Source organism: Empidonax traillii, unplaced genomic scaffold, assembly GCF_003031625.1.
Source record: "Empidonax traillii isolate 1590-97213 ecotype Southwest subspecies unplaced genomic scaffold, ASM303162v1 scaffold48:size2401408, whole genome shotgun sequence".
Taxonomy (NCBI): domain Eukaryota; kingdom Metazoa; phylum Chordata; class Aves; order Passeriformes; family Tyrannidae; genus Empidonax; species Empidonax traillii.
The window spans coordinates 1,878,070-1,898,978 of record NW_020955241.1 but is presented as its reverse complement, the minus strand read 5'-3'; the positions used below and the strand labels follow the sequence as shown (position 1 = coordinate 1,898,978).

The window sequence follows — 20,909 nt, the reverse complement described above, 5'->3', positions numbered from 1 at the left end:
TATATGTCTGTAGAAAAAAAACAGAACACTTTTCTAGGTGCTGGGAAGTAGTGGGTAGCCTGGAGCCAGGTGAGTGGCCAGTTGAGGTCTTGGAGATTGCTCCTTCTATGGACCAGCAGGATAGGATCTTTTCTTCCCTGAATCTTTAAGATGTTAAATTATAGGTCAAGTAGACTTAACCCAGACAGTCCTGAAGGTAACTTGGGGGAGAATAGTGGATGAACTCAGTTGCTTTAAGGGTTTTTTCTAGTTTCTTAGGAAAATCCAGGTTTGGTCTGCTGAGCATCATGTGTAGTGTGGAGAGAAATGGAACGGTGATATTTAGTTATGTTAAACCTGAGGTCTTAGAGAAAGATCTTCAGATAGGTCAAAACTTAAGGCTATGTTGAAACTTTTTGCCTTTCCTGTTTCATAGTAGTTCAGTTACAGAGAGCAGAACATTACAGAAGAAAAATAATGAAATACTTAAAGGGTATAGTATTCAATATATTTGCTAAGTTACCTTTCATAAAAGAGCATAAATCCAGTTTTCAAGAGCTCTGGATCTTTTTTTGCATCTCTGCCAGGTTAAAATATTTTTTTTTTGTCCTTTCTCTTGTTCCCAAGTAATATGCAAGCAATTGCATTTTAAAAATTATTTTTCTCTTGAATTTAAAGACTTTGACAGATGGCACATGTAGAACCTGGAAAACTTCCTGAATTGGCAGAGTGACCATACCCTGCCATTTTCCTACTGCAGTATCTGTAGGTGCGTAGGCTGTGTCTGCTTCCAGAGTGCTGGGCGAGATACCGTTTCCTCTGCTGGGAATGTGCAGAGAGCAAGTGATAAATCAAAAAAACATACCTGGTGATGGGCTTAATTTACAGTTAATAAATAACATAATCTACTGGTGAGGTGGATAATTTGATTGTGACTTAAACAACTCATTCAGAGCAGCGACAATCTCCAGGATGCATACCTGCAGTGTTTTCCATGTGAGATGAATACCAATCTTTGTTTAGATTATGTGAGTTGGTTTAACATTTTTGAGAGACTGAGACATCAAAGTTATGCCTTACAATAGTCTATTCTTTAATCTAGAGAATGTCATACCAAAAATTAGTCTTATGACCTTTGAAACTTCATTTATCATGACTGTCCTTCTTTCAGGGACTCTGTCCAAGGCAGAACTCTTAAGCCAATAACAGCACATGAAAGTGCTTGGTTATGAATGTGCACAGGCTGTCTCACTTGATCTTACATGACAGTTGTTCTCGCCACTGAATGTGGTGAGTTTTGTAACAGTGATTGACTACGTAGCTTGTTTTCTATTTACAAGCCTTTGGAATTTCCCTCCCCCATCTAAGGCATTTTAGGAAAAGGGCAGTAACTTGGCACTTGAATACCTCTTTGAGATTTGTGCTGTTTAACTTGTGTGGAAAGAACATGTATGTCTCTACGTAGCTACAATCCCTGAAGAGAAGCGCTAAAAATCATGTTTAAGGCAACAGCAAAGGAAAAGTTGATTTATTTTTTCTTTCTAAGTCCTAATGTGTTACAACAAGGCCTTAGATCTTAAAGGTGAGCAAAGGCTTTTTGAATTCCTAGGGTAGGACTAGTTTGATAAACTGCTTTTAGACAGACAAAAGGGATGCGATCTTAAATCAGTGTTAATCTGTGAAGGACCTGGAATGATATCATCTAGAGATTGCTTTCCTCTGTTTCTGCAGTGTTAACAAATGAATACTCAAGAATGTAGCAGTAAAGCAAATGGTTCTTGATGAATTATGCAGTCTTGACTCCAACTATTGTTTGAGATAATTTATGATCTTCCATTGGCATAATGGGGCTGTGGCATAAACTGCAGCACACCCTAGAGTAGACAAATTGGTCTGGTATTGTTTAGAAACATATTTAATCTATCTTGCTATGAATGAATTGGAGCTTTTTGCTGAAACATCAAAAGACAGTATTTTGATATTCAGTCCTAAATAACCTACCATTAAATTTGCAGCAGTTGTGCCTTTTCCTGTTTTCTAAATATTGAAGTGATAATAAACATAAAACTGTTGCAGTATAAAGCTGAATTCTTTTCTCTTATTCCTTTACGTAAACTTTTTTTAGCCATGATGGGTTTAGAGGTTGATAATACAGTTCTCTTTGTTCTTGATGCATATTACCAACTTCAGAACAGCTATTTCAGTGGCTTGCCTAATTTCACTATAGATGCGCTTACAGAAAACCGTACTTCCCAAAGTTAAAAGGTTTCTAAGAGCTTTTCTTAAATTGGTGCTTAATTCTCCTGGAACAAACTGGGTGATTAGAATGAAATATTCAGATCAGTCTTAAAAACTTACTGCAAACTTTTAAGAGCGGAGAAATAGTTAGACGGCTGTAGACCATTGTTTATATTTTTTAAGACTAGCAATAGTACAAGTTGGGTATTGTGCCTACAGAGTTAGATGTTTGACCTGGCCTCCCCTTGCTTCATTCCCCACTGTGAATGCTGTAAGATTTTGTGTTTAAACTTTCTTTTTCCATAGCATTTACTTACCTAGAATAAACAACTTGATTTATGCAAATTGGGTCAAATAGATTTTCAGACTTGCTGTTGCCAAAAGTAGTTTCCTCCTGAGGTAAGTGGCTGTAAGAATTGTTCAAGGAAAACTGCAGAAACCCAGTAACTACTTCCTGGAAAGGAGCTCCCAGGAGTTTGCCTGCCTTACTGATAGAAGAGGATGCAACCATACCTCAGCCAAACTTATCCTGGAACTAGATAAAATAAAGCTTCCTTGATGAGTGCATGGTTTATGTGGACCACAGGTTGCAACTCCTCTGGGAACAGTTTTCCCAAGATGTCTTTTACCCTTGTCCGTAACTTAACTGTCCCATAAATCTGGCTGGCAGCTTTGGTTTGGTGACAGTTCGTGCTTACCAGAGAGCAGGGGATAGCCTGTTCAAAACTCAGGCTTTTGTTTTGAATATATAATTGATAATAAGAGCAAACAAGACAGGAGCTCACTTGTGGTAGAAGTAAAAGTTCTGGCTCTGTTTTTAGCCTTCTCTCTCTACCCCAGTCATCCTTTGTTCATCTCCTTGGAGAAGACATCACTTGTCTTAGTCTGCAGAGATGTCTCCAGCTGAATATCAGTGGTTGGAAGAAATGCTGGAGCAGCAAATAGTGCTTTAAACTTTTATTTATTTTTGTTTATTTTTCTTTCCTTTGTTATGAGGCAGCAGTTAAAATAACTTCGACATTGTCTTAACACTGCCTTCTCTTTTGTCATTCTTAGTTCCTTAGCCATATGTACCTCTAAATGTTTGCCAATTTCTTTTCAAGCTCTATCAGATCACAGAAGCTATGCTTAAAAAAACACAACTCACCTTGAAAAGTTGTTGCTGATGATCACTCAAAAGAGCAAATGCAAGACTTGAATGAATTTGTATGGGGCACCCTATTTGATAGATTGTGTGAGAATAAAATCATGAGAGAAAAGGCAGGCAGGAAAGGGTAAAGGTTGAAGTTGGTAACTAGGCATTGAAGGCTAATGCTACATAAGGATCTTGATGATCGTATGGGTCTTTTCCTACCGAAATGATTCTGTGATAAGTGACTGTCATCTTAATCCTAATTAACTCAAAGATTTCAGTGGTTTCTTTCCACAACTGAAAAGATAGCCTCAATTGGTGAGAGTTAATTTTTAAATGGTCAAAGCTTTGGTGCTTTGCAATGAAAGAAAGGCTTTCATTTTGCCTGGATAGTGGAAATAAAGGATGAGCCACCTGACCTGAGAATAGTTACGCTGGGATTTTAAATGAAATGCCAAATTGAATGTGTTTTCTAGGCTACAGACAGCAAATGTGCAGAATTGCTACTCCCAAGTTGATGCAAATCCTCATCACCTCATCTTGCTCTTCTTGGTCTTTCCTCTCCAACTGTTTTCAATAATAAGTTGATGAAATGTCTTCAGTATGGTTTCTGACAGTTTGTTTGTACTCTGCAGGTCCTGGGAAGCAGTAGATGTAATTTGAAGAAAATTTGAAGGAACAAATGGCTTTAGCTGGCTGCCCAGACTCCTTTTTACATCTTCCTTATCGGATAGTAAGTTGTGAAACTGCATGTTCCTGTCAGCTTGTAGCATCATATTGCTGTGTGCTGGTGATTGATTGTGCATTCAAACTTTTCATCAAACTGCTAATAGCTGTCTGGCAGTTCTCTAGGTTTTGCTAACATTTGGGAATAGAGCCTCTGTTACCATCCGGTATTTGGAATCTGCTGCTGAAAAAAATTGGGTCACTAATATATACTGATTAAGATTTGATATTTGTCTTCCAAATAGCCATTTCATACTTGGGAGAAGTCAATTATTTAAAAAAAAAAATGGCAAGCTACAAAATCAGTGAAATGCCTTGCACTGAAATGTATCAATGCTTGCTGAATGCTATATTTGTAGGAACAAAGGCAGAGATTTTTACACTTTGTTAGATCCTGTGCTTTTTTGAGTCATTGTGCTGTATCTAAGCAGCCAATATGGCATATTACAAAGAGTATGTTTTAAAAAGCCCCCAGCTAACTTCAAAGGTACTATGCATGTAACAGTTCGCTTTTCCGGGCAGTATTAATTGGCATAATGCATGCTTTGTATTTGTTATGGAACTGCAAATTCATTAGTTTGGATGCGACCTTTTTATTTTTGCACTTCTTATCTCTTGTTTTTGTAATTTGATTATCACCCCAAGGATTCAGTTATGATTTTGGACCCTGCAGATATACAAATAATTAAGCAGTGTTGTATGACATTAAAACCTTTTCCCTTTGTCACAAGAGAAACATTACTATTAGTGATTACTACAGTCGTGCTACTCATTTGGAAGAAAAGCAAAAATCCGAACACAAACAACAACAAAATTCCCCAAAAAACTATAGTACTTGTACATGCTTTGTAATGTGTCAACTTACATTTTTTTTTCCCCCAACATGAAACCTTAAATGAGTTAAAAGTCTAATGTTAGTATATGCTGAGTTGTCAGCTGAATGTACCTGAATGCTTTTCCTTATAACAGGAAAAACATAACAGTTCCTTTATAACTGCTTTTGCAGCTATAAAAATAGAATTGATGTTTAGAAATTGGGCGTCCTGAAAATCTGTTACTATACTTGGATCTATGATTTTAAAAGAATATGTGAATAGATGTGCCTGAACTTCACAATTTTGATGCACTGTGAAATTATACTTCCAATTCATTTAGAACGTCATCTGAGTCATGATGCAAAGCTGAGGGAGAGGAGAGCTATGTAGGAGAAATTTGACATTACATGCATTCATTTTTGAGCTGCAAGTTCTTTAACTGAACATCAATCATTCTTGTGAAAATAGTATCTTTACTGGTTCATAGGAAGTAAGAATGTGAATTTTCATTGTTACTTCTTCTCTCTGACAAACCTTGTAGATAATCTGCTTTAGTCTGGGGCAGTCAGCAGACTAGAAGTGTCAGAGCAACATGGGTGACTTAAGATGGTGGGAAAGTGACTCATTTAATTTGGGTCATAGCTTACTGTGTTTTAACTACCCTAAGTACTTATAACCAGTTTGAAGACTAGCTTTGGAAGCCCATTCACAACTACTGTGCCTTCTGTCAGAACTGAAGTTTGCATTAAAAAAAACCCTGAACATCTGTTTTTCCACCCCTACTAAATCTGACTTAGGAGCTTTCATCAACTTGTCTTTCAAATTTGGCTGCAGTGCCAGCATTTTGTTGGTAAAGGGCTGAAAGAAGGTTAAACTAAATATGCTCTAGATTAGAATGTAAAGTATTCTGTTTTTTCAGTACATTGTCTGACTTAATATGAATGAAAGTCTATGAAGGACACTGGTCCAGAGATCTCAAGGTTAGGACCTTAATGCTGTTAACTTCAGCATTAGAATAAATTGACACATCAAAGTTTGGGATTACATTCAAAACAAGAAAAATGAGAACCTGGATAAGTGAGTGTGCACTACAGAATAACCTTTTACATTCCTTGTTGCCAATCCAACTCCGCTCTTCATTTTTTCTGCTTTTTGGGAGATGAGTAAAGTATAGAGCTCTGAATTTCTTATCAGGCTCTTTGTTTGCAACCTTTGGTCCTTTCAGAAGCTTTCAGGTCTTGTTTAAGAACCATTTTTTTCTTTTTCTTTGAACTTTCTCAGGAGTTAGCACATAAACCATACACAGTGAGTGCATTCTCCTAAAAACAATCTCTAGCTTTGTACTATCTTTCAGTGGCTTTCAGGAGCCCTTTCCAAATTCTTGAACTCTTCAATAAAAATCCAGCAGTGAGAATTGGCAGTGTTTATCTTCTGTTCCTGGAAATTCAGAACATAGTCCCAGAATTTCTCAGAAAAAATGGGATGATTTACTGTGTTTCCGTTCTTTTGCAATCTGTAGTCACAACAGTGACTTGGACTCTTGGGGAATATTTAATTCTTTAACCCTTTGCATTAATTGTACAAGTCTCAGTGTCATAAATAGCAAAAGGATGGGTTTTTTTCTCAATTTACGAGGATAAAATTCTGAGCTTCTGTTCATCTTCTACTTTCTACCTTCTGTTTATTTTCTCATAACCAAGATGTAGGTATATACTTCAGTAATAATTAAAAGTGTTTTCAGTGAGCTGAATGCTTATTAGAGAAAGGATTTGTTACTTGACATGAAATGAACTATAAATACTTGGTCACAAAATAGGGAGAAAGTGGAAATTGCTTTCTCATACATGTACAGAGCTGTGGATTTTGGAATTGCTAATAATCCTCTTGATCAGATAAGAGAGCAGAATATTGCACATCATACTTGAGAAGCTTTGTGCATTTCAAGAGCAGGGAATTAAATACCTAGGAGAACTAATCAGAGACTAGCTACTGTAATGAAAGCCTCTTTTAATGATGTCAGATTTGTGGATGTGAAGGTGATGTGCTGCCAATACTACAGCTGCAATAGTGACATTCCTTTGCCTTCACCTAGAGGAACAGCTAGGCACAGCTTCTCCAGGTTTTAGTATGGCAGCTTTGACCCTTGTTTTCAATATAATGATACAGTAAGTCAGGCAACACCTTTGGAGGTTGTCTTATCCAAGTCCATGGGATATTGAGGTTATACTTGTTTTCCTGGAGTGCTTCATCTTGATGAGTGTGGTTTTTTGGGAAATTTGTGGTTTTTTCATTTTCGGGGGTGGCTTGCTTTGATTGGGCAGTTAAAGAAGAGAGGGTTTCTGTTTTAGTGAAATGGGGAAAAAACCCCTTTTGATTTGATTTGATTAAATCTCTAATTTAATTAGATAATTACATTGATGGATGCCATAGTCCTCATCCTGGGGACATCAAGGTGCCTTCTGTGTGACTCAGTCTTATCTCTGCCACTGTGGAATTGAACTGTCTGTTATTTAGCATAATATAAGTATACATGCTGCTGTCCATGTCTGTATGCATAAAATGTCTTGTCCTAAAAAAAACTCCATGAAAAAAAGTTGATTGCAGAATTTGTCTCCAAGTAGACTTGGGAAGAGCTGTCCAGACCTGTGTTTTGGCCCTCATTGTCTGCCTGATACTATTTGAAAATCTTAGTTTTCTTGGCTATTCACAAATTGTTTATTGAGTCTATGGGCATCTTTCTGACCAATTTTAGTAAGAAAGACACCAGGCCAAAGTGGCTCTGGTCACTCCCCTCCTCAGCTGGGCAGGGGAAATAAAATATTATGAAAGGCTCATGGGACAAGATAAGGGCAGGGAAAGATAACTGGTGGCAGGGAAAGATAACTTGCCAGTTACTATCATGGGCAGAACAGACTTGACTGGCAGAAATTAACTGAATTTATTACCAATTAAATCAGAGTAGGGTAATGAGAAATAAAGCCAAATCTTACAAACACCTTCCCCCCACCCCTCCTCCTTCCCAGGCTCAACTTCACTCCCAGTTTTCTCTCCATCCTCTCCTCCAGCAACGCAGGGGATGGGGAATGGGGACTGCAGTCCATTATACATTGTCTATGCTACTCTTTCCTCCTCAAGAGGAGGACTCCTCCCACTCTTCCCTTGCTCCAGTATGGGGTCCCTCCCATGGGAGGCAGACTTCCATGAACTATAATGTGGGTCCCTCCCACTCCAGCGTGGGTCCCTTCCGTGGGGTGCAGTCCTTCAGGAACAGACTGCTGTGACTTGTGGGGTCACAAGTCCTGCCAGAAAATCTGCTCCAGTATGAGCTTCTCTCCCCATGGGTCCACAGGCTCTGCCAGGAGCCTGTTCCAGTAAGGGCTTCACATGGGGTCATAGCCTCCTTTGTGCATCCACAGGTTCCAGCATAGGGTCCCCTGCACCACAGGCTTCAGGGGATCTCAGCTCCAGTTCCTGGAGTGCCTCCTCCCACTCCTTTGTCACTGACCCTGGTTTCTGCAGCGCTGTTTCTCTCACATTCCCACTCCTCACTCCAGTCTTTGTGGTTTAGGAATGGTACTTTCTAATTTGTTATCCAAAAACGAGATTCTCCAAATCACACTGCCCTCCCACCCCCAATGAAGGTGGCCAGAGAGGAGAATTGGAGGCACAAAAGGCACAAATGCAGGTTGAGATAGTAACAATTTACTGGAAACAGCAGTGAGATAAGAAAATTCACAGTAACAGCAACAGCAACAATTTTAACAACAAAAGTGTATGAAAGAGAGAATTATTCACATGCAAAATGCTTAAGGAGCCTGATGCCCCTTCTCCTGCCCCCAGCAACTGACATGAGGTGATTCAGAGTAATTTCTATGTCCTAGCCATGTCTTCTCCCTCCTACTGCAGAGAATTAACCCTGCCCTGGCTGGAACCAGGGCACAATTGAATGGGTTTTTCCCCCTCTTAAATACAGTATCAATCATCCAGTTAGGGACTCCCCACCCCAAGGGTGGTACTGCCACTGTCGCCCTTGGGCTTGGCCTTGGCCAGTGGTGGGTCTACCTTACAGATGACTGACGTTGGCTCTGTTGGACATGGGGGAGCTTCTGGCAGCTTCTCACAGAAACCACCCCTGTAGCCCTCCCTGCTGCCACAGCCTTGCCTTGCAAATGCAATACATGATGTTCAAGATTCAAAATAAACAGTGGCTTAATTTAGTCTTATTAGGCTTAAATGTACAAGTAGTCTGCTTGCATAGAATTTGTCCCAGAGTTTGGGTTTTCCATGCTAAGAGGGCAGTATGGAAGGACCAGAGTGAGCAGACGAAGTCCTTGGGTATAGCTGAGTGAAAAAACACCAGATGCATTATTGCATTGCATCATTCTTCTACATATTGCATAAAGAAAAGCTGAAATGTTGCTACTGCCAATGCAGAAAGTCATCAGATTTGTGAAATATGGTGTCAGTCAACAGATCTTTTATTGACGATGCTCTTGTTTTAACAGTTTACATGTATGTGGTGTAGAGGGTTGACGGACTGGAGCAGACATAAAGTACAAAGCAGTGAGAACATTAGTGAATGTTTTTACAAGACATGTTGCCTCCAATATGACGTTATGAAATCTGTCTCTGCGAGTGCAGACTGCAAATGTTTTTTACAGATATAGTTTGATGCTGCTTGGTAGTTTTCATTGAAGACCAACTAAAGCTAGATTTCTAGCCCCTATTTTTCTTGGAAAGAAATCTGTTTAAAAACTTGTCCCAAAAGCAGTCGTTTTCACTAACACTGAAATAAAATTGCGGTGCTTACCTCTTAAAGAGGCCATTGGAAGTGTAATTTTCACCACTAAGGTGTATCATCAGACTATTTTATATGAAGCAAAATAATGTAAAAGAAATTTGTATCTTACACTAAGCCTATATACAATTGATTATGGTTTCCCTTCTCACAGGAAATACACATCAATTATTTTTTTTGTTGTACCAGTTTACCTTTACATTTTCAACTGAAAGTCTGTACTTAACCTTTTTGCACTTCTGCTTTTGTATTTCAATTTACGGAGGAGTTGGTTGGCAAAACATGAAGTCTTTTTATCAAGGTGAATGCAATCAAGAAATTTCAAGTGGCTGGGTCTGCATTTTTCAATTAAATGAGCTTTTTCAAGCCACAAAAAAAAAAAAAAAAGGACTCAAAGCATTCTAGTGGTCAATCATAGCATTTTCTACTTTTGTTACTACTAACAGTGGTCAGGAAACAATGTAGGTTTTCAAATCAAGGAATTTATTTTGCATCTTTCTGTTAACGGTTTCATTCTTGAACACTAGACTGAACCTATCATTTAGTCTTGTTATGTCATTACATGCAAGCAATCTCTTGATTTACCTCTATTTTTCATACATCTTTAAATCTACAGTTTGCTGCTTTTATGCTTAAGAGAAAGTTAAGGGTGATCTTATGAATATATATATATAAAAATACCTGAAGGGAGGGTGCAAAGAGAATGGAGCCAGGCTCTTTTCCCTGGTGACCAGAGGCAATGGACACAATCCGAAACACGGGAGATTCCCTCTGAAAACTAAGCACCACTCTTCCACTGTGAGGGTGACTGAGCACTGACAGATTGCCCAGAGAGGGGGTGGAATCTCAGTCCTTGGAGAGAATCGAAACCCATCCAGACATGGTCTCAGGCAACTGGCTGTAGGTGGCTCTGCTTGAGCAGGGGGTTGGACCAAGTGAATTTGAGGTCTCTTCCAACCCCCATCCTTCAGTGATCCTATGAAAATCAAAAGCAATGTGTCTCTTTAGGTTCTGACTTGTATGTAACTTTTAAGATGTCACTTCCAGATTATAAAAACATCCATGTTGATAAAAACAGACCACTTTCTGGTGTTTTCTCACAGAACTTCATGAGAACATTCTGAAGCCATGGTAGCAATCAGCTTAGCAAACTATAGCACCAAATGAAGTCCTGTATATTTTTTTAAATGAATGTGATCTTTTCCAAATGAGTGAATATTTAACAAGCTGTTTACTAACTGGTTATTTTGGAGAATTACAAGTGTTTTCATGTTACTAACATCTCTAACTTAACAGAAGAGAAAAGTTGATATACCAGTCCTAAGGCAGCTTCGTACTTTAAATGTCTCTGTAAATGCAACAGAATAGAAACCTGAAATACAAGGGAATGGAAGCATTTTTTTTTTTTTTTTAAATTTCCTTTGTCATAATCAACTAGAATTATGTTAGTGATAGTTTGGGGGGGGGGGTGTGCTTTTAATGAACCTTCCTCTTACAGATGTTCTGTGCTCTACATATGAGTAAATAATAACCAGTGGAAAAAATTATTTTGTTTTTTTAAAGAGAAAGATAAGATTGCTGTGCATTTAAGCTGTCACTTTTCAAGAAAGTGCTGTGGCTCAGAAAATTCTTGGTGCTGTTTTCCATGCCTGTTGGCTCAGAAAGGCCTTTTCTATCCTTGGAAGAGACCAGTGATATAATATTGTCTTATATTTAAGTATTTCCAAGAAATGTATCTAGATACAGACCTTGTGTAAAGTTATGCCCAGTACATTTTCTTGCCTTACATAGTCTAAAGGGAATCTGTTTGATCAAAGGAAGAACAATATTTCATAAGCACTTATTTCATCCCTTTTTTTAAAAGTTAAAGGGCAAGGGGGGGAGAGGAACTCTTCCAAAGTACCACTCCACAGTCAAAATCCTGTGGTTCTGCATGAAGCTGTTTGTGTCATCAACTCAGAGGAGAATTTTTCAGCTTCTAAAAAGATGCTGTGGGTACAGTTTCCAAACTTTATTGTTTATGTGATGTCTCATGGCAAGGATCATTTTGTTTGTTTCTACAGTTGCAGACTTTCCATTCCTTATGCTGCAGCTGAGTCCCGAACTGAAGCTGATCCAAAGAAGAATGGATAACCTGAACTCACTGTGGCCTTGGTGGTGGATGGACCACTTACCTTGTAAAGCTAGGGATGAATATATCAGGTTTACCTACCACTAGCTATGACTGAAAATGTTCTTTACCTGTTCCTTTTGCATCCTTTAAGAATTTTTCTTTCAGTTTCTAATATAAGACAGTCTGAAACATTATTTTTTAAAAGTTGTCCCTAAGTTACCATAGAACTCTGCTGCTTTTCAGGTGTATCTTTCATTTATAGTGTTCAGGTATGTTCCCGTCATGGAGATGTGGGATAGAGAGTACTACATAGAGCAAGGGCATTGTTCTTGTGTGACTGACTTTGCTTTTTTAGGACGGAATTTTACCAAATTGATCATCTTTCAGGAATCCTTCGTGAAGAAAGGGTGAGATTATTGGTATTAACGGCCTTTTGTGCTAGATAGTATTGATATTTTAATCTGAGGCATTAAGATACAGTGTTTTTCTTTCTGGTTTTGAAAGAACAACAAGCAATCAAAAGTAGAACACAAATGTCCAGCAAAGCTCTCAGGCTTTACTGCTATTTTAAGACGGCTTTGGCCTGCACACTGGTATGACCAGTGTGCATGCTTGAAATTCTAGCCCCTACAATGAAAAGACAAGCCCACGGAAACAGCCGGTGGTTTTGGAGCATGCTGGTCCTTTGCAAGCTGAATGTTAAACAATGACTTAAGACTCTACTACACACTGGCTGCAGCTCTTGATGTCTTACACACTGGCTCAGTTTTCTGACATAACTTTGGCAAGTGGGGAACCTGGCAACCCTTCATGCTAGAGGCCTTAGCTCTAATAAAGCGCTTTAGTTATTAGCACAAGTAAATAGTTGTCCATTTGTGCTTCATTAATGCATATTAGTCATACAGTAAATACTGTCAGCTGGCAAGTTCCCCAGAATACTGAATACTTCTGCACAGTTCAGGAGGGGGTTTCTGACAAAGTGGTGTTGGCACCTTTCATGAAGAAGTTCTTGAAGCTATTAGTGTAGGAGAGTGACAGGCCATTATTTCAGCTCACGTGGGTTTTGTAAAACTGATACTTCAGTGGAGGCAAAGAAGTATTTTTGATGAATTTTATGCTGTTGCAGTAGATCCTTCTTGAGTTTGCAGTTAACTTTTCTACAATCTGCAGCTATATCTGAGGCACTTTGCTTTGGGCTGTGCAAAGTACAAATGAGGTGCCTACTTTTCTGATGAAAATAGATGTTCTGAAAATCCCATAAGATTGTCCAGTATTGTAAAATTCTAACTATATTTGAAGAACCTAGAATGTGGAGCTCGATAAAGAAACCAAGAGGCAGCACAATGATCCATGATATATGTGCTTTGAGTTCTTGAGAGATAAGACCTTTAATATAAATGATATAAAATCGTGAGCTGAAATGTCAGGTATGACTTGTTTTTTGGAACAGCCGGCGTAGATTTACCAATTAGGTTTTTTTTTTGTCTTTTGTGTTCCTGGCAGTGACTTCCAGGAGGACTTGCTCCATAATCTTAACAGAAGCTGGGCAAGGTTGACCAGCTTCTGGTTCTTAATACTGTCAGCCTCACCTGTTTTGAAGAGGAATGTGTTTTTTTGCCTCTGCAGTCATCAGGACCATCCTCTGATCAGTGACTTACTCTTTTGAAGATATGAGAGAGTAGCCTCTCAGTGGTATTGGATAGCTTCCATAGCACCTTCTGATGCATCCTATCTGTCCTAGGGACTTGGTTCAGTTAGCTTGTCTGATCCATAACTTTCCTTTGTTGTGAGTAATGGTTCAGTCCTCCAGATGCTGACACTGTGCTCAAAGAACTGGAAGACACGAGGATGAACTTTACTAGGAAAAACTGAGGCAAAGACATCAGTGATCTTTTGTGTCCTTAGCTGCTGGGTCCCATGCACAACTGAGGACAAACTAGACCAATATTAGCCATCCTTTTGTCCTTCCTTGTTTCTTCTTCTCATCATTTGCTTGCTCCAATTCTTCTGCATGGGCAGTTATCTCCATATTCTTTCTGCATAACCTCTTCCTGCTTTGACCTTCTTTGCATTATGGACAGCGTTTGAGCTAACAGAGGAGTTGCCTGTCCATTCAGCCTATCTTTCTGCTATTCCCTTGTGACTTTCTGCATGCCAAAATGGACCATTTTTGAGGTTTGAGGAGGTTGTCCTGCAAGATTGTTGCCTTGAGCACCTTGGTCCTTCAGAGCTGTCTGCCATGGGAACCTTGCAAGCAGATCTTTAAACAAGCCAAAAATCTGCTTTCCCACAGTCCAGGAGTGTAATTCTGCTAGTAGTCTTGCTTCCTTTGCTCAGTCATTACCATCATCTCCACTGCCATCAACCTCTTCCTCCCCAACTGGTTCTTCTTTGTCCGCAAGTTGTCTTTGCTTGTTGGTCAAGCAGCAGAACGCTTCCCTGGCTGGCTCACTGATCACTTGTGATGTGATGCTATCTTCAACCCAGTCCAGAAATCTTTGTAGTGTCCAGTGGCTACAGCTAGAACTGCACTGTTTGCTTGTGGGTGGGTCAGAAATGTGATTTAGCTGATTTGTCTTTCCCCTTCCCATGTACCTGGCTGCAAAAATGGTTTGGCCTAGGTAAGACAGGTATTCTGAACTTTGATCTTCTTAAAGATGGGTGCCTCTTTTGGAAAGAAGTAGTGAGGTGGAAGATGAGGGACTTGCCCCTATGACTGAACCAAAGGAGAGCCTAGGGGTGCTAGTAGCCCAGGTGTCTCCTGGCCCACCCCTGTCCTTTGTGGCTGCCCAGCCAAGCTGCTGGTACTCAGTTTCCTGTTGTGGCACTCACCTGCTTTCCCTGATGTTTACTCTCTCTCTTAAAAGGTTTGCATCCAAATGTACTACCTCCCATGCTGCCTTCTCTGAGGACCCACTGCCAGCCATATCTCCCCAGGACTGTCTTTGGGGCAGTGTGGGGAAGGGCCCCCTGCTAAATGGCTTATGAGCTACCAGCCTCAGATCTGACTGATGCTGCTATCCTTTGGTCACAAGTGCCCCTGGTCAGAGTCATATGGCGGGGTTGGGCCTGAGGCACTAGGAGAGTCGTGACCGTATGTTCCCCTTTCCACTGTGGGGCCATTGTGGAAGAGATGTCACCCATGTGCCTGGAGAGCAAAGAGAAAATTGGGGTCAGGAAGGAAGGGCTGACACAAGGCTTCAAATGGATGAACTGTTCTATTGATTGTAAAGAGTTCGTGGCTAACCTGGAAAGGCTAACACCTCCCCTTCCTAAAAGCCTGTGGGTTTTCTCTCTCTTCCACCCTCTGGTAGACACCTGACCTCCCAGGATTTCCCTGAATGGTTGTGTGCAAGCTGATGGAGAGTACTGTCTGGGGGAGCTTGGGAGAAGACATTCTGGACCTTCTAGAAGGAAATAGTTGGCTTTTTCTGGAGGACGCCTTGGCAAGGATGATGTCAGAAGACAGTTGATTGAATGTGGGGCTAGCCCACCTCCATGGGTTCTTTTGCCTAATGAGCCTCTGTGTTCTCTGGATATCCTGCCACCTGGTTGAGTGAAGTACTTCAGTTCTGCACAAGCCTTCTGTGGGCTCTCACCCTGTTCCCCTCTGCTATCTTCCTTCTTCCAGAGCCCTTCTCTTGGGCTCGTTCTTCCTTGACTAGCAGAGAAGCAGGAAGCACTGGGCAAGCCAAGGCTACACCACCACGACCTCTTGTCATGACCAGTTGAAAAGATTTCTGTAGAAGGTAACTCTAGGATCATATGTAACATACACATTACATGCATAAATAAATATCCATTTATTAAAGTGACTTAAAACACTCTTTACCCACCCACACATGCACATTCAACTTGCTTGAATTTTTATTTGCTTTTTGAATTCAAGACAGACTCAAGGAATTTTCAAAACCAGATATTATTGTCAATATTTGAAGGAGTCACCTTGAGTGTTTTGTAGCTGGAAGCACTTGTAGAGCCTGTTCTCTAAGGTGAATGTGAATTAAGACCTCAGATGGACCGTTTCTCTACTTCTGACCATACAAAAGTATAAGGCAGTGTGTTGTAGGTTTGATGGAAAAAATTCTGTCCTACGTGTTAGCTGGTTAAATTTCTGCATGGCATATATATATTTTTTTTCTTGACAGGGGCAAAAGAGCTAACTAAGTGTGCTAAAGATGTTCCTAAAAAGGCACCTCTTGCAATCTTGTTTTTTATGGAGTCCTTTATGTCCTCAAAATTGTGACAAGCTGATGGCTGTTGAACATGAATTGCCTGGATGGTTTAGTGATAAACCATAACTGCTATGCTGGATGAGAGAAAGTTAGAAAAATAGTTTTCCAACAGTGTATCTTTTATAGTATGACTTGCCCTGAAGATTAAAATAAACCCAAACCCACAAGACCGGAAATTTCTTATTGGTTGTCCTGCTAGCGTCTTCTGGAACAGGGATATTGACACAATAACTTGTAGCATTAGGGTGTAAGACTACACACACACTGTCAGTATTGCATTGTGCTAAAGAGCTGCACAGTTAATTTTCTTGTTTTAGCTAAATGAATGGTCTTCTGTTCATCTGTATCCAGAAGATGGCTTGTTCCTCTCACCCACAGCTTGCTTCTGAAGCTTAATTCAAAGTTTTTCCTCTGTACCTCCTTTTTTTGATCTCTGGTTGGCTTTAATCTCAGCAGGAATCTTTTCCACTACCTTTATTTCATAGATCTGCATTTTTGGGTTAGAAAGAATAGCTCAAAGCTAGAGGAAGCAGTACAATAAATACTGATTGTGCTGTAAAAGGTACCACCCTGAATGCTGGAGTTAATCACCATCTCAGCTGAAGTGTGGTAGCTGCTCATGTGCAAGCTGCCAGCCCCTTGAACTACACGGTAATTAAGTCACTTCCCCTCCCTAGACTTCAGCAGTGGTTTCATGGAAGAGAAAGAAAGGTGTTTGAAAGCCACTTCAATACCAATTGAACACAACTCATCCGATGGCATCTCATCTTTTCTCTGAGTGAACAGTAGAAATCCATTTGAGGAAACTTGCTCATGGTCTAGCTGACCAGCTTCGCAATCTCTGTTCAAATCTCTCCTTGTTTGGAGACCCTGTACCTGGGCAGGTCTTGTTTGAGGTGGTTTGCTTGTTTTGTTTTATGTGCTGCCTTGGCAATGTTTGGCACATCAGACCTTCCTCCAGTAGTATGCTGGTAGTTATGAAACCTCTTTGATCTGTTGAGGCTTTAATGTAGCCTCAGAGGCTTTGTGAAGAATTAAAGCAGCTGCTGCTAACTACGGTGAAGCTGCGCAGTGTATGTTCTGATGTGCTTGGATGTGTCCAGTAGGCCTTAGCAAGAGGTGGGGAGCAGTTGTACAAAATTAGCAGTCACTTAACACACTTATGCTGTAAACAACAGTATAGCAGAATGAAACAAAAAGAAAACCTTCTAAGCATGAAGAGGTGTTTGATATGCTTGCTTTTGGTGAGGCAGTTTCTGCAAAAACTAAAGAATACACTTTGTATTGTGTTTTCCTGGGACAGCTTGCAATTTTACATGTAATTTGTTACTATTTAATGCAAATTGATGATCTTTTGTGAATTTTCTTCCTTCAGAGTATATTGAGTCAATAAAGATTTTCTAATAAAGCCATCTTCTTAATGCAGGATAATTGGTAGAGCTACTTACAAAATTAGCTCCCTTTGCTTAAGGAAAGGATAACATGGCAGCCGCTACCTTGAGAGAGATATAAATATATATTGTTATTAATAATGGAACAACTTTAACAATTAAGCATACTACATATTTTACCTAGATTTTTGAAAATTAAGACAGAGAGAGGTAAAGTATGAAGAAAATTGAGAAAAGTTCTCAGGCTAAAAGGTAACTTTGAGGTGCTGGGATTTTACTACAGTCAAACTAGTTAATTCTATTTCTAAAGACTCTGAAGACATAGAAAATCACAGAATCTTTTAGGTTGGAAAAGACTTCTAAGATCATTGAGTACAGTTTTGGACCTTGTCAACTAGACCACAGAACTAAGTGCCACGCCCAGTTGTTTCCGGAACACCTCCAGGGATAGTGACTCCACCACGTCCCTAGGCAGTTTGTTCCAATGTTTAACAACCCTTCTAACAACCTTCATAAACTTCTTTTGTGAAGAATTTCCTCTTGATTTCCACCCTGAACCTCTGCTGGTGCAGCTTGGGGCTGCATCCTCTCATCCTGTCCCTGGTTGGCTGTGTGAAGAGCCTGACCCCCACTTGGCTGCAGCCTCCTTTCAGGCCATTGTAGAGAGTGATAAGGTCTCCCCTGAACCTCCTTTTCTCCAGGCTAAACACCCCCTGGCTCCCACAGCCACTCATCATATGACTTACTCTCCAGACCCTTCACCAGCTTTGTTGCCCTTCTCTGGACTTGCTCCAGAACCTCAGTGTCCTTCTTGTAGTGAGAGGCCCAGAACTGAACGCGGGACTCAAGGTGCGTCTTCACCAGTGGCTGAATACAGAGGGAACAGTCACTGCCCTAGTTCAGCTGGCCCATTTTTGGTACAAGTCAGGATGCCATTGGTCTTGGCCACCTGGGCACACTGCTGGCTCATGTTTAGCCAGCTCTCAAACAGCACCCCCAGGTCCTTTTCTGCTGGGCTGCTTTCCAGCCACTCTTCCCCCAACCTATAGGACTGCATGGGCCTATTGTGACCCAAGTGCAGGACCTGGCATTTGGACTTGTTGAACGCCACACTGTTGGTCTTGGCCCATCTATCCGGGCTGTTAGATCCCTCTGCAGAGCCTTCCTACCCTCCAGCAGATGAGCACTCCCACCCAACTTGGTGTCATCCACGAACTTACTGCGGGTGCCCTCCATCCCCTCATCTAGATCATAAGTAATGATATTAAACAGGACTGGACCCTATACTGAGCCCTTCAAGTTTCTTTCATTTTGAGAAATGGGAATAAGGCAGTGTCACACTGAAATATTTAGGGTGGCTCCTGTTGTTAGTCTTATCTTAATCTTTGTTTTGTTTTCTTTCCAGCTGTTATGAATCAACAATTTGTATGTAGGTATTTCTGTAGTGCAAATTGCAGCATCATTTGTGCTAAAAATTTTGTTCAATCATTGTGTGCAAAGACTTGGGGTGGTTACTTTAGGAGGTCTAAAAGGGCATCACTGTAAGGACTTTTTTCAGGAAAACTGTTTTGACCATCACTGTGAAAGGTGCAGTGATGTATGTGACTTTCTTAAAACTGCAAAGGTCAAGTGACATTCAGACATGATTAAAGAAAGAAATGCACGCATACAGGCATCTTGTTTTCTTGGTAAAGATGTGGGATTTGTTGATTATTTTTTCTGAGGGCTTGCGAAGTAGCCTGTTACTGGAATGTAAGCAGTACAAAAGAACTGTTTTTTTCTTTAAGTGTCCATATATTGTGGACTGTTCTCAGACTCCATAATTTTTTTTGCATAAATTACATTACTCATTTGCTCTGAGTGTAACCCTGCTGTTTGGTTAGGGGAGAGCACAGCAATCTGTTCTAATACATGATCTGATGCTGGGTTATTAATCATGAAAAGGCATGATTACTGTGCTTTAGAGATGTGTTTGTGATTTCTATGGGGTTTGAGTAGGATAGAGAGCAGTCAGCTGAAGTGTATTAATCTTTACCCCATGTCTGGGATTCTGAAATATCATCTTTTTGGTAAGGATTACTGTTTTGGAGCTGTGTAAAGAGTTAGTTCTGTATCTAATGCCAAAGGTCACTCTTTGGAAGGAGGGAAGGGGTACCAAGCACACCCTAAATTGCAGCAATTGAGAAAATTGAGTGGTAAGGTCCGTGTTGCTGATAAATGAAGTAACTACGCATAGCAAAGTAGTCTTGTATGAATTTGTTCAACATGACACTTTAAATTCAGCAGAGTTTCAGTATGAAGACCTGAAGAACAATTTCATCAGTGTGTGAGAGTTACTTTGCTTGCTGGCATCCAGTAAATTTTAGAGGTCTGTGTGGGTACAGAGGCTCCTGCCCCGCAAGAGGTTTATCATTTTATCAGCTCAGTCAGGAGCTGTGGATAACTGTCTTTATCTGTTGGCCTGTTCAAACTCTTGCTTTGAACTGAGCCATCAAGAAGACAAGAGAGGGGGTAAAAGTATTGCCTGTAAAAGAGCAGACCCACATTAAGATGGCATAAATTTCTTTGCTCTGTGTTTCATGCTACTTTCTTTCCTTTGTTGAAGTTTCATCTGTCTTGAGTTTTCAGGGCTGCCTAGCTATGAGGGTATGTACACTTAAATGTAGGTTATCTAGCTGTCGTTGCTGCTTCCCAAAGCATGCAGGTTTCAATATAAATTCCTGAGGAGAATGCACTTGTATGGAAATAGTGGTTCCTTCAACCCAGGTGGCATCTTCCCTTCTCTCCTCCCTCCCCTGGCCTAAGACACACAAATTTTTTGCTGCAGTGCCAGATCCAGAGTCTACCAGCTCATCCTTTCAAGCATTTAGCCTTCCAAGGTTAATTCAGGGCATCATTAGCTTGTGCTGGGACAGACTGTCCAAGGCATTTTGCAGAACGTCTCCTGTCCACGTGGTGCAAAGAGGCTGTCAAAACCTGACTCCCAAAGCCAGTGTTCTGTGAAGCAGCTGGTCAGCAGCGCTGCTATAACTTAAGCTCTAGTAGATTTGGTGCCAAGTAGAACAGATGAGCTACCTTGTATTTCACAGGTCTGAGCATGGGGAGGGCAGTGCACTGAAAAGGATCAAATATCCTATACCTTCTTTCTGTGTTACAGCTTCCCCTGAAAGGATATATGGAGATTTCTTTTTTTTTTAACACAAGCTAAAAGAAAATAATTTTGAAGACAGTTTCTCAGACTGAACAGGTATGTTAGCAAGTGTGTGACATGCTGAAATTTTCCATAGCACCAGGTTACAAATATTCCCATTGTATTTCTTTTCCTTTTTCTGATGAAGAAGGAATATAGCCTGACCATGCACTTCAGAAACATTTGGACAAAACATACAAGGTGACCCTGGTAAAGATTCTTGAGTAGGCTAAAGGTTTTACGACAACACCACATTGTTATGGTTTGTGTTACTGCCTCAGATTGCATGAGC

The 20,909-nt window shown here is 40.4% G+C and overlaps 1 protein-coding gene across 1 annotated transcript in view; it reads left to right on the top strand.

Annotated features, from left to right (window-relative positions):
- Window positions 1-3,984: 3,984 nt before the first annotated feature.
- The window catches only part of GRB10 (growth factor receptor bound protein 10), a 109,380-nt gene continuing 92,455 nt past the window's right edge, over window positions 3,985-20,909 (top strand). The window contains exon 1 of the mRNA XM_027878985.1: window positions 3,985-4,082. Coding sequence (XP_027734786.1) covers window positions 4,032-4,082 — 51 coding nt within the window. The 5' untranslated portion in view covers window positions 3,985-4,031. The remainder of the gene's footprint in view (window positions 4,083-20,909) is intronic.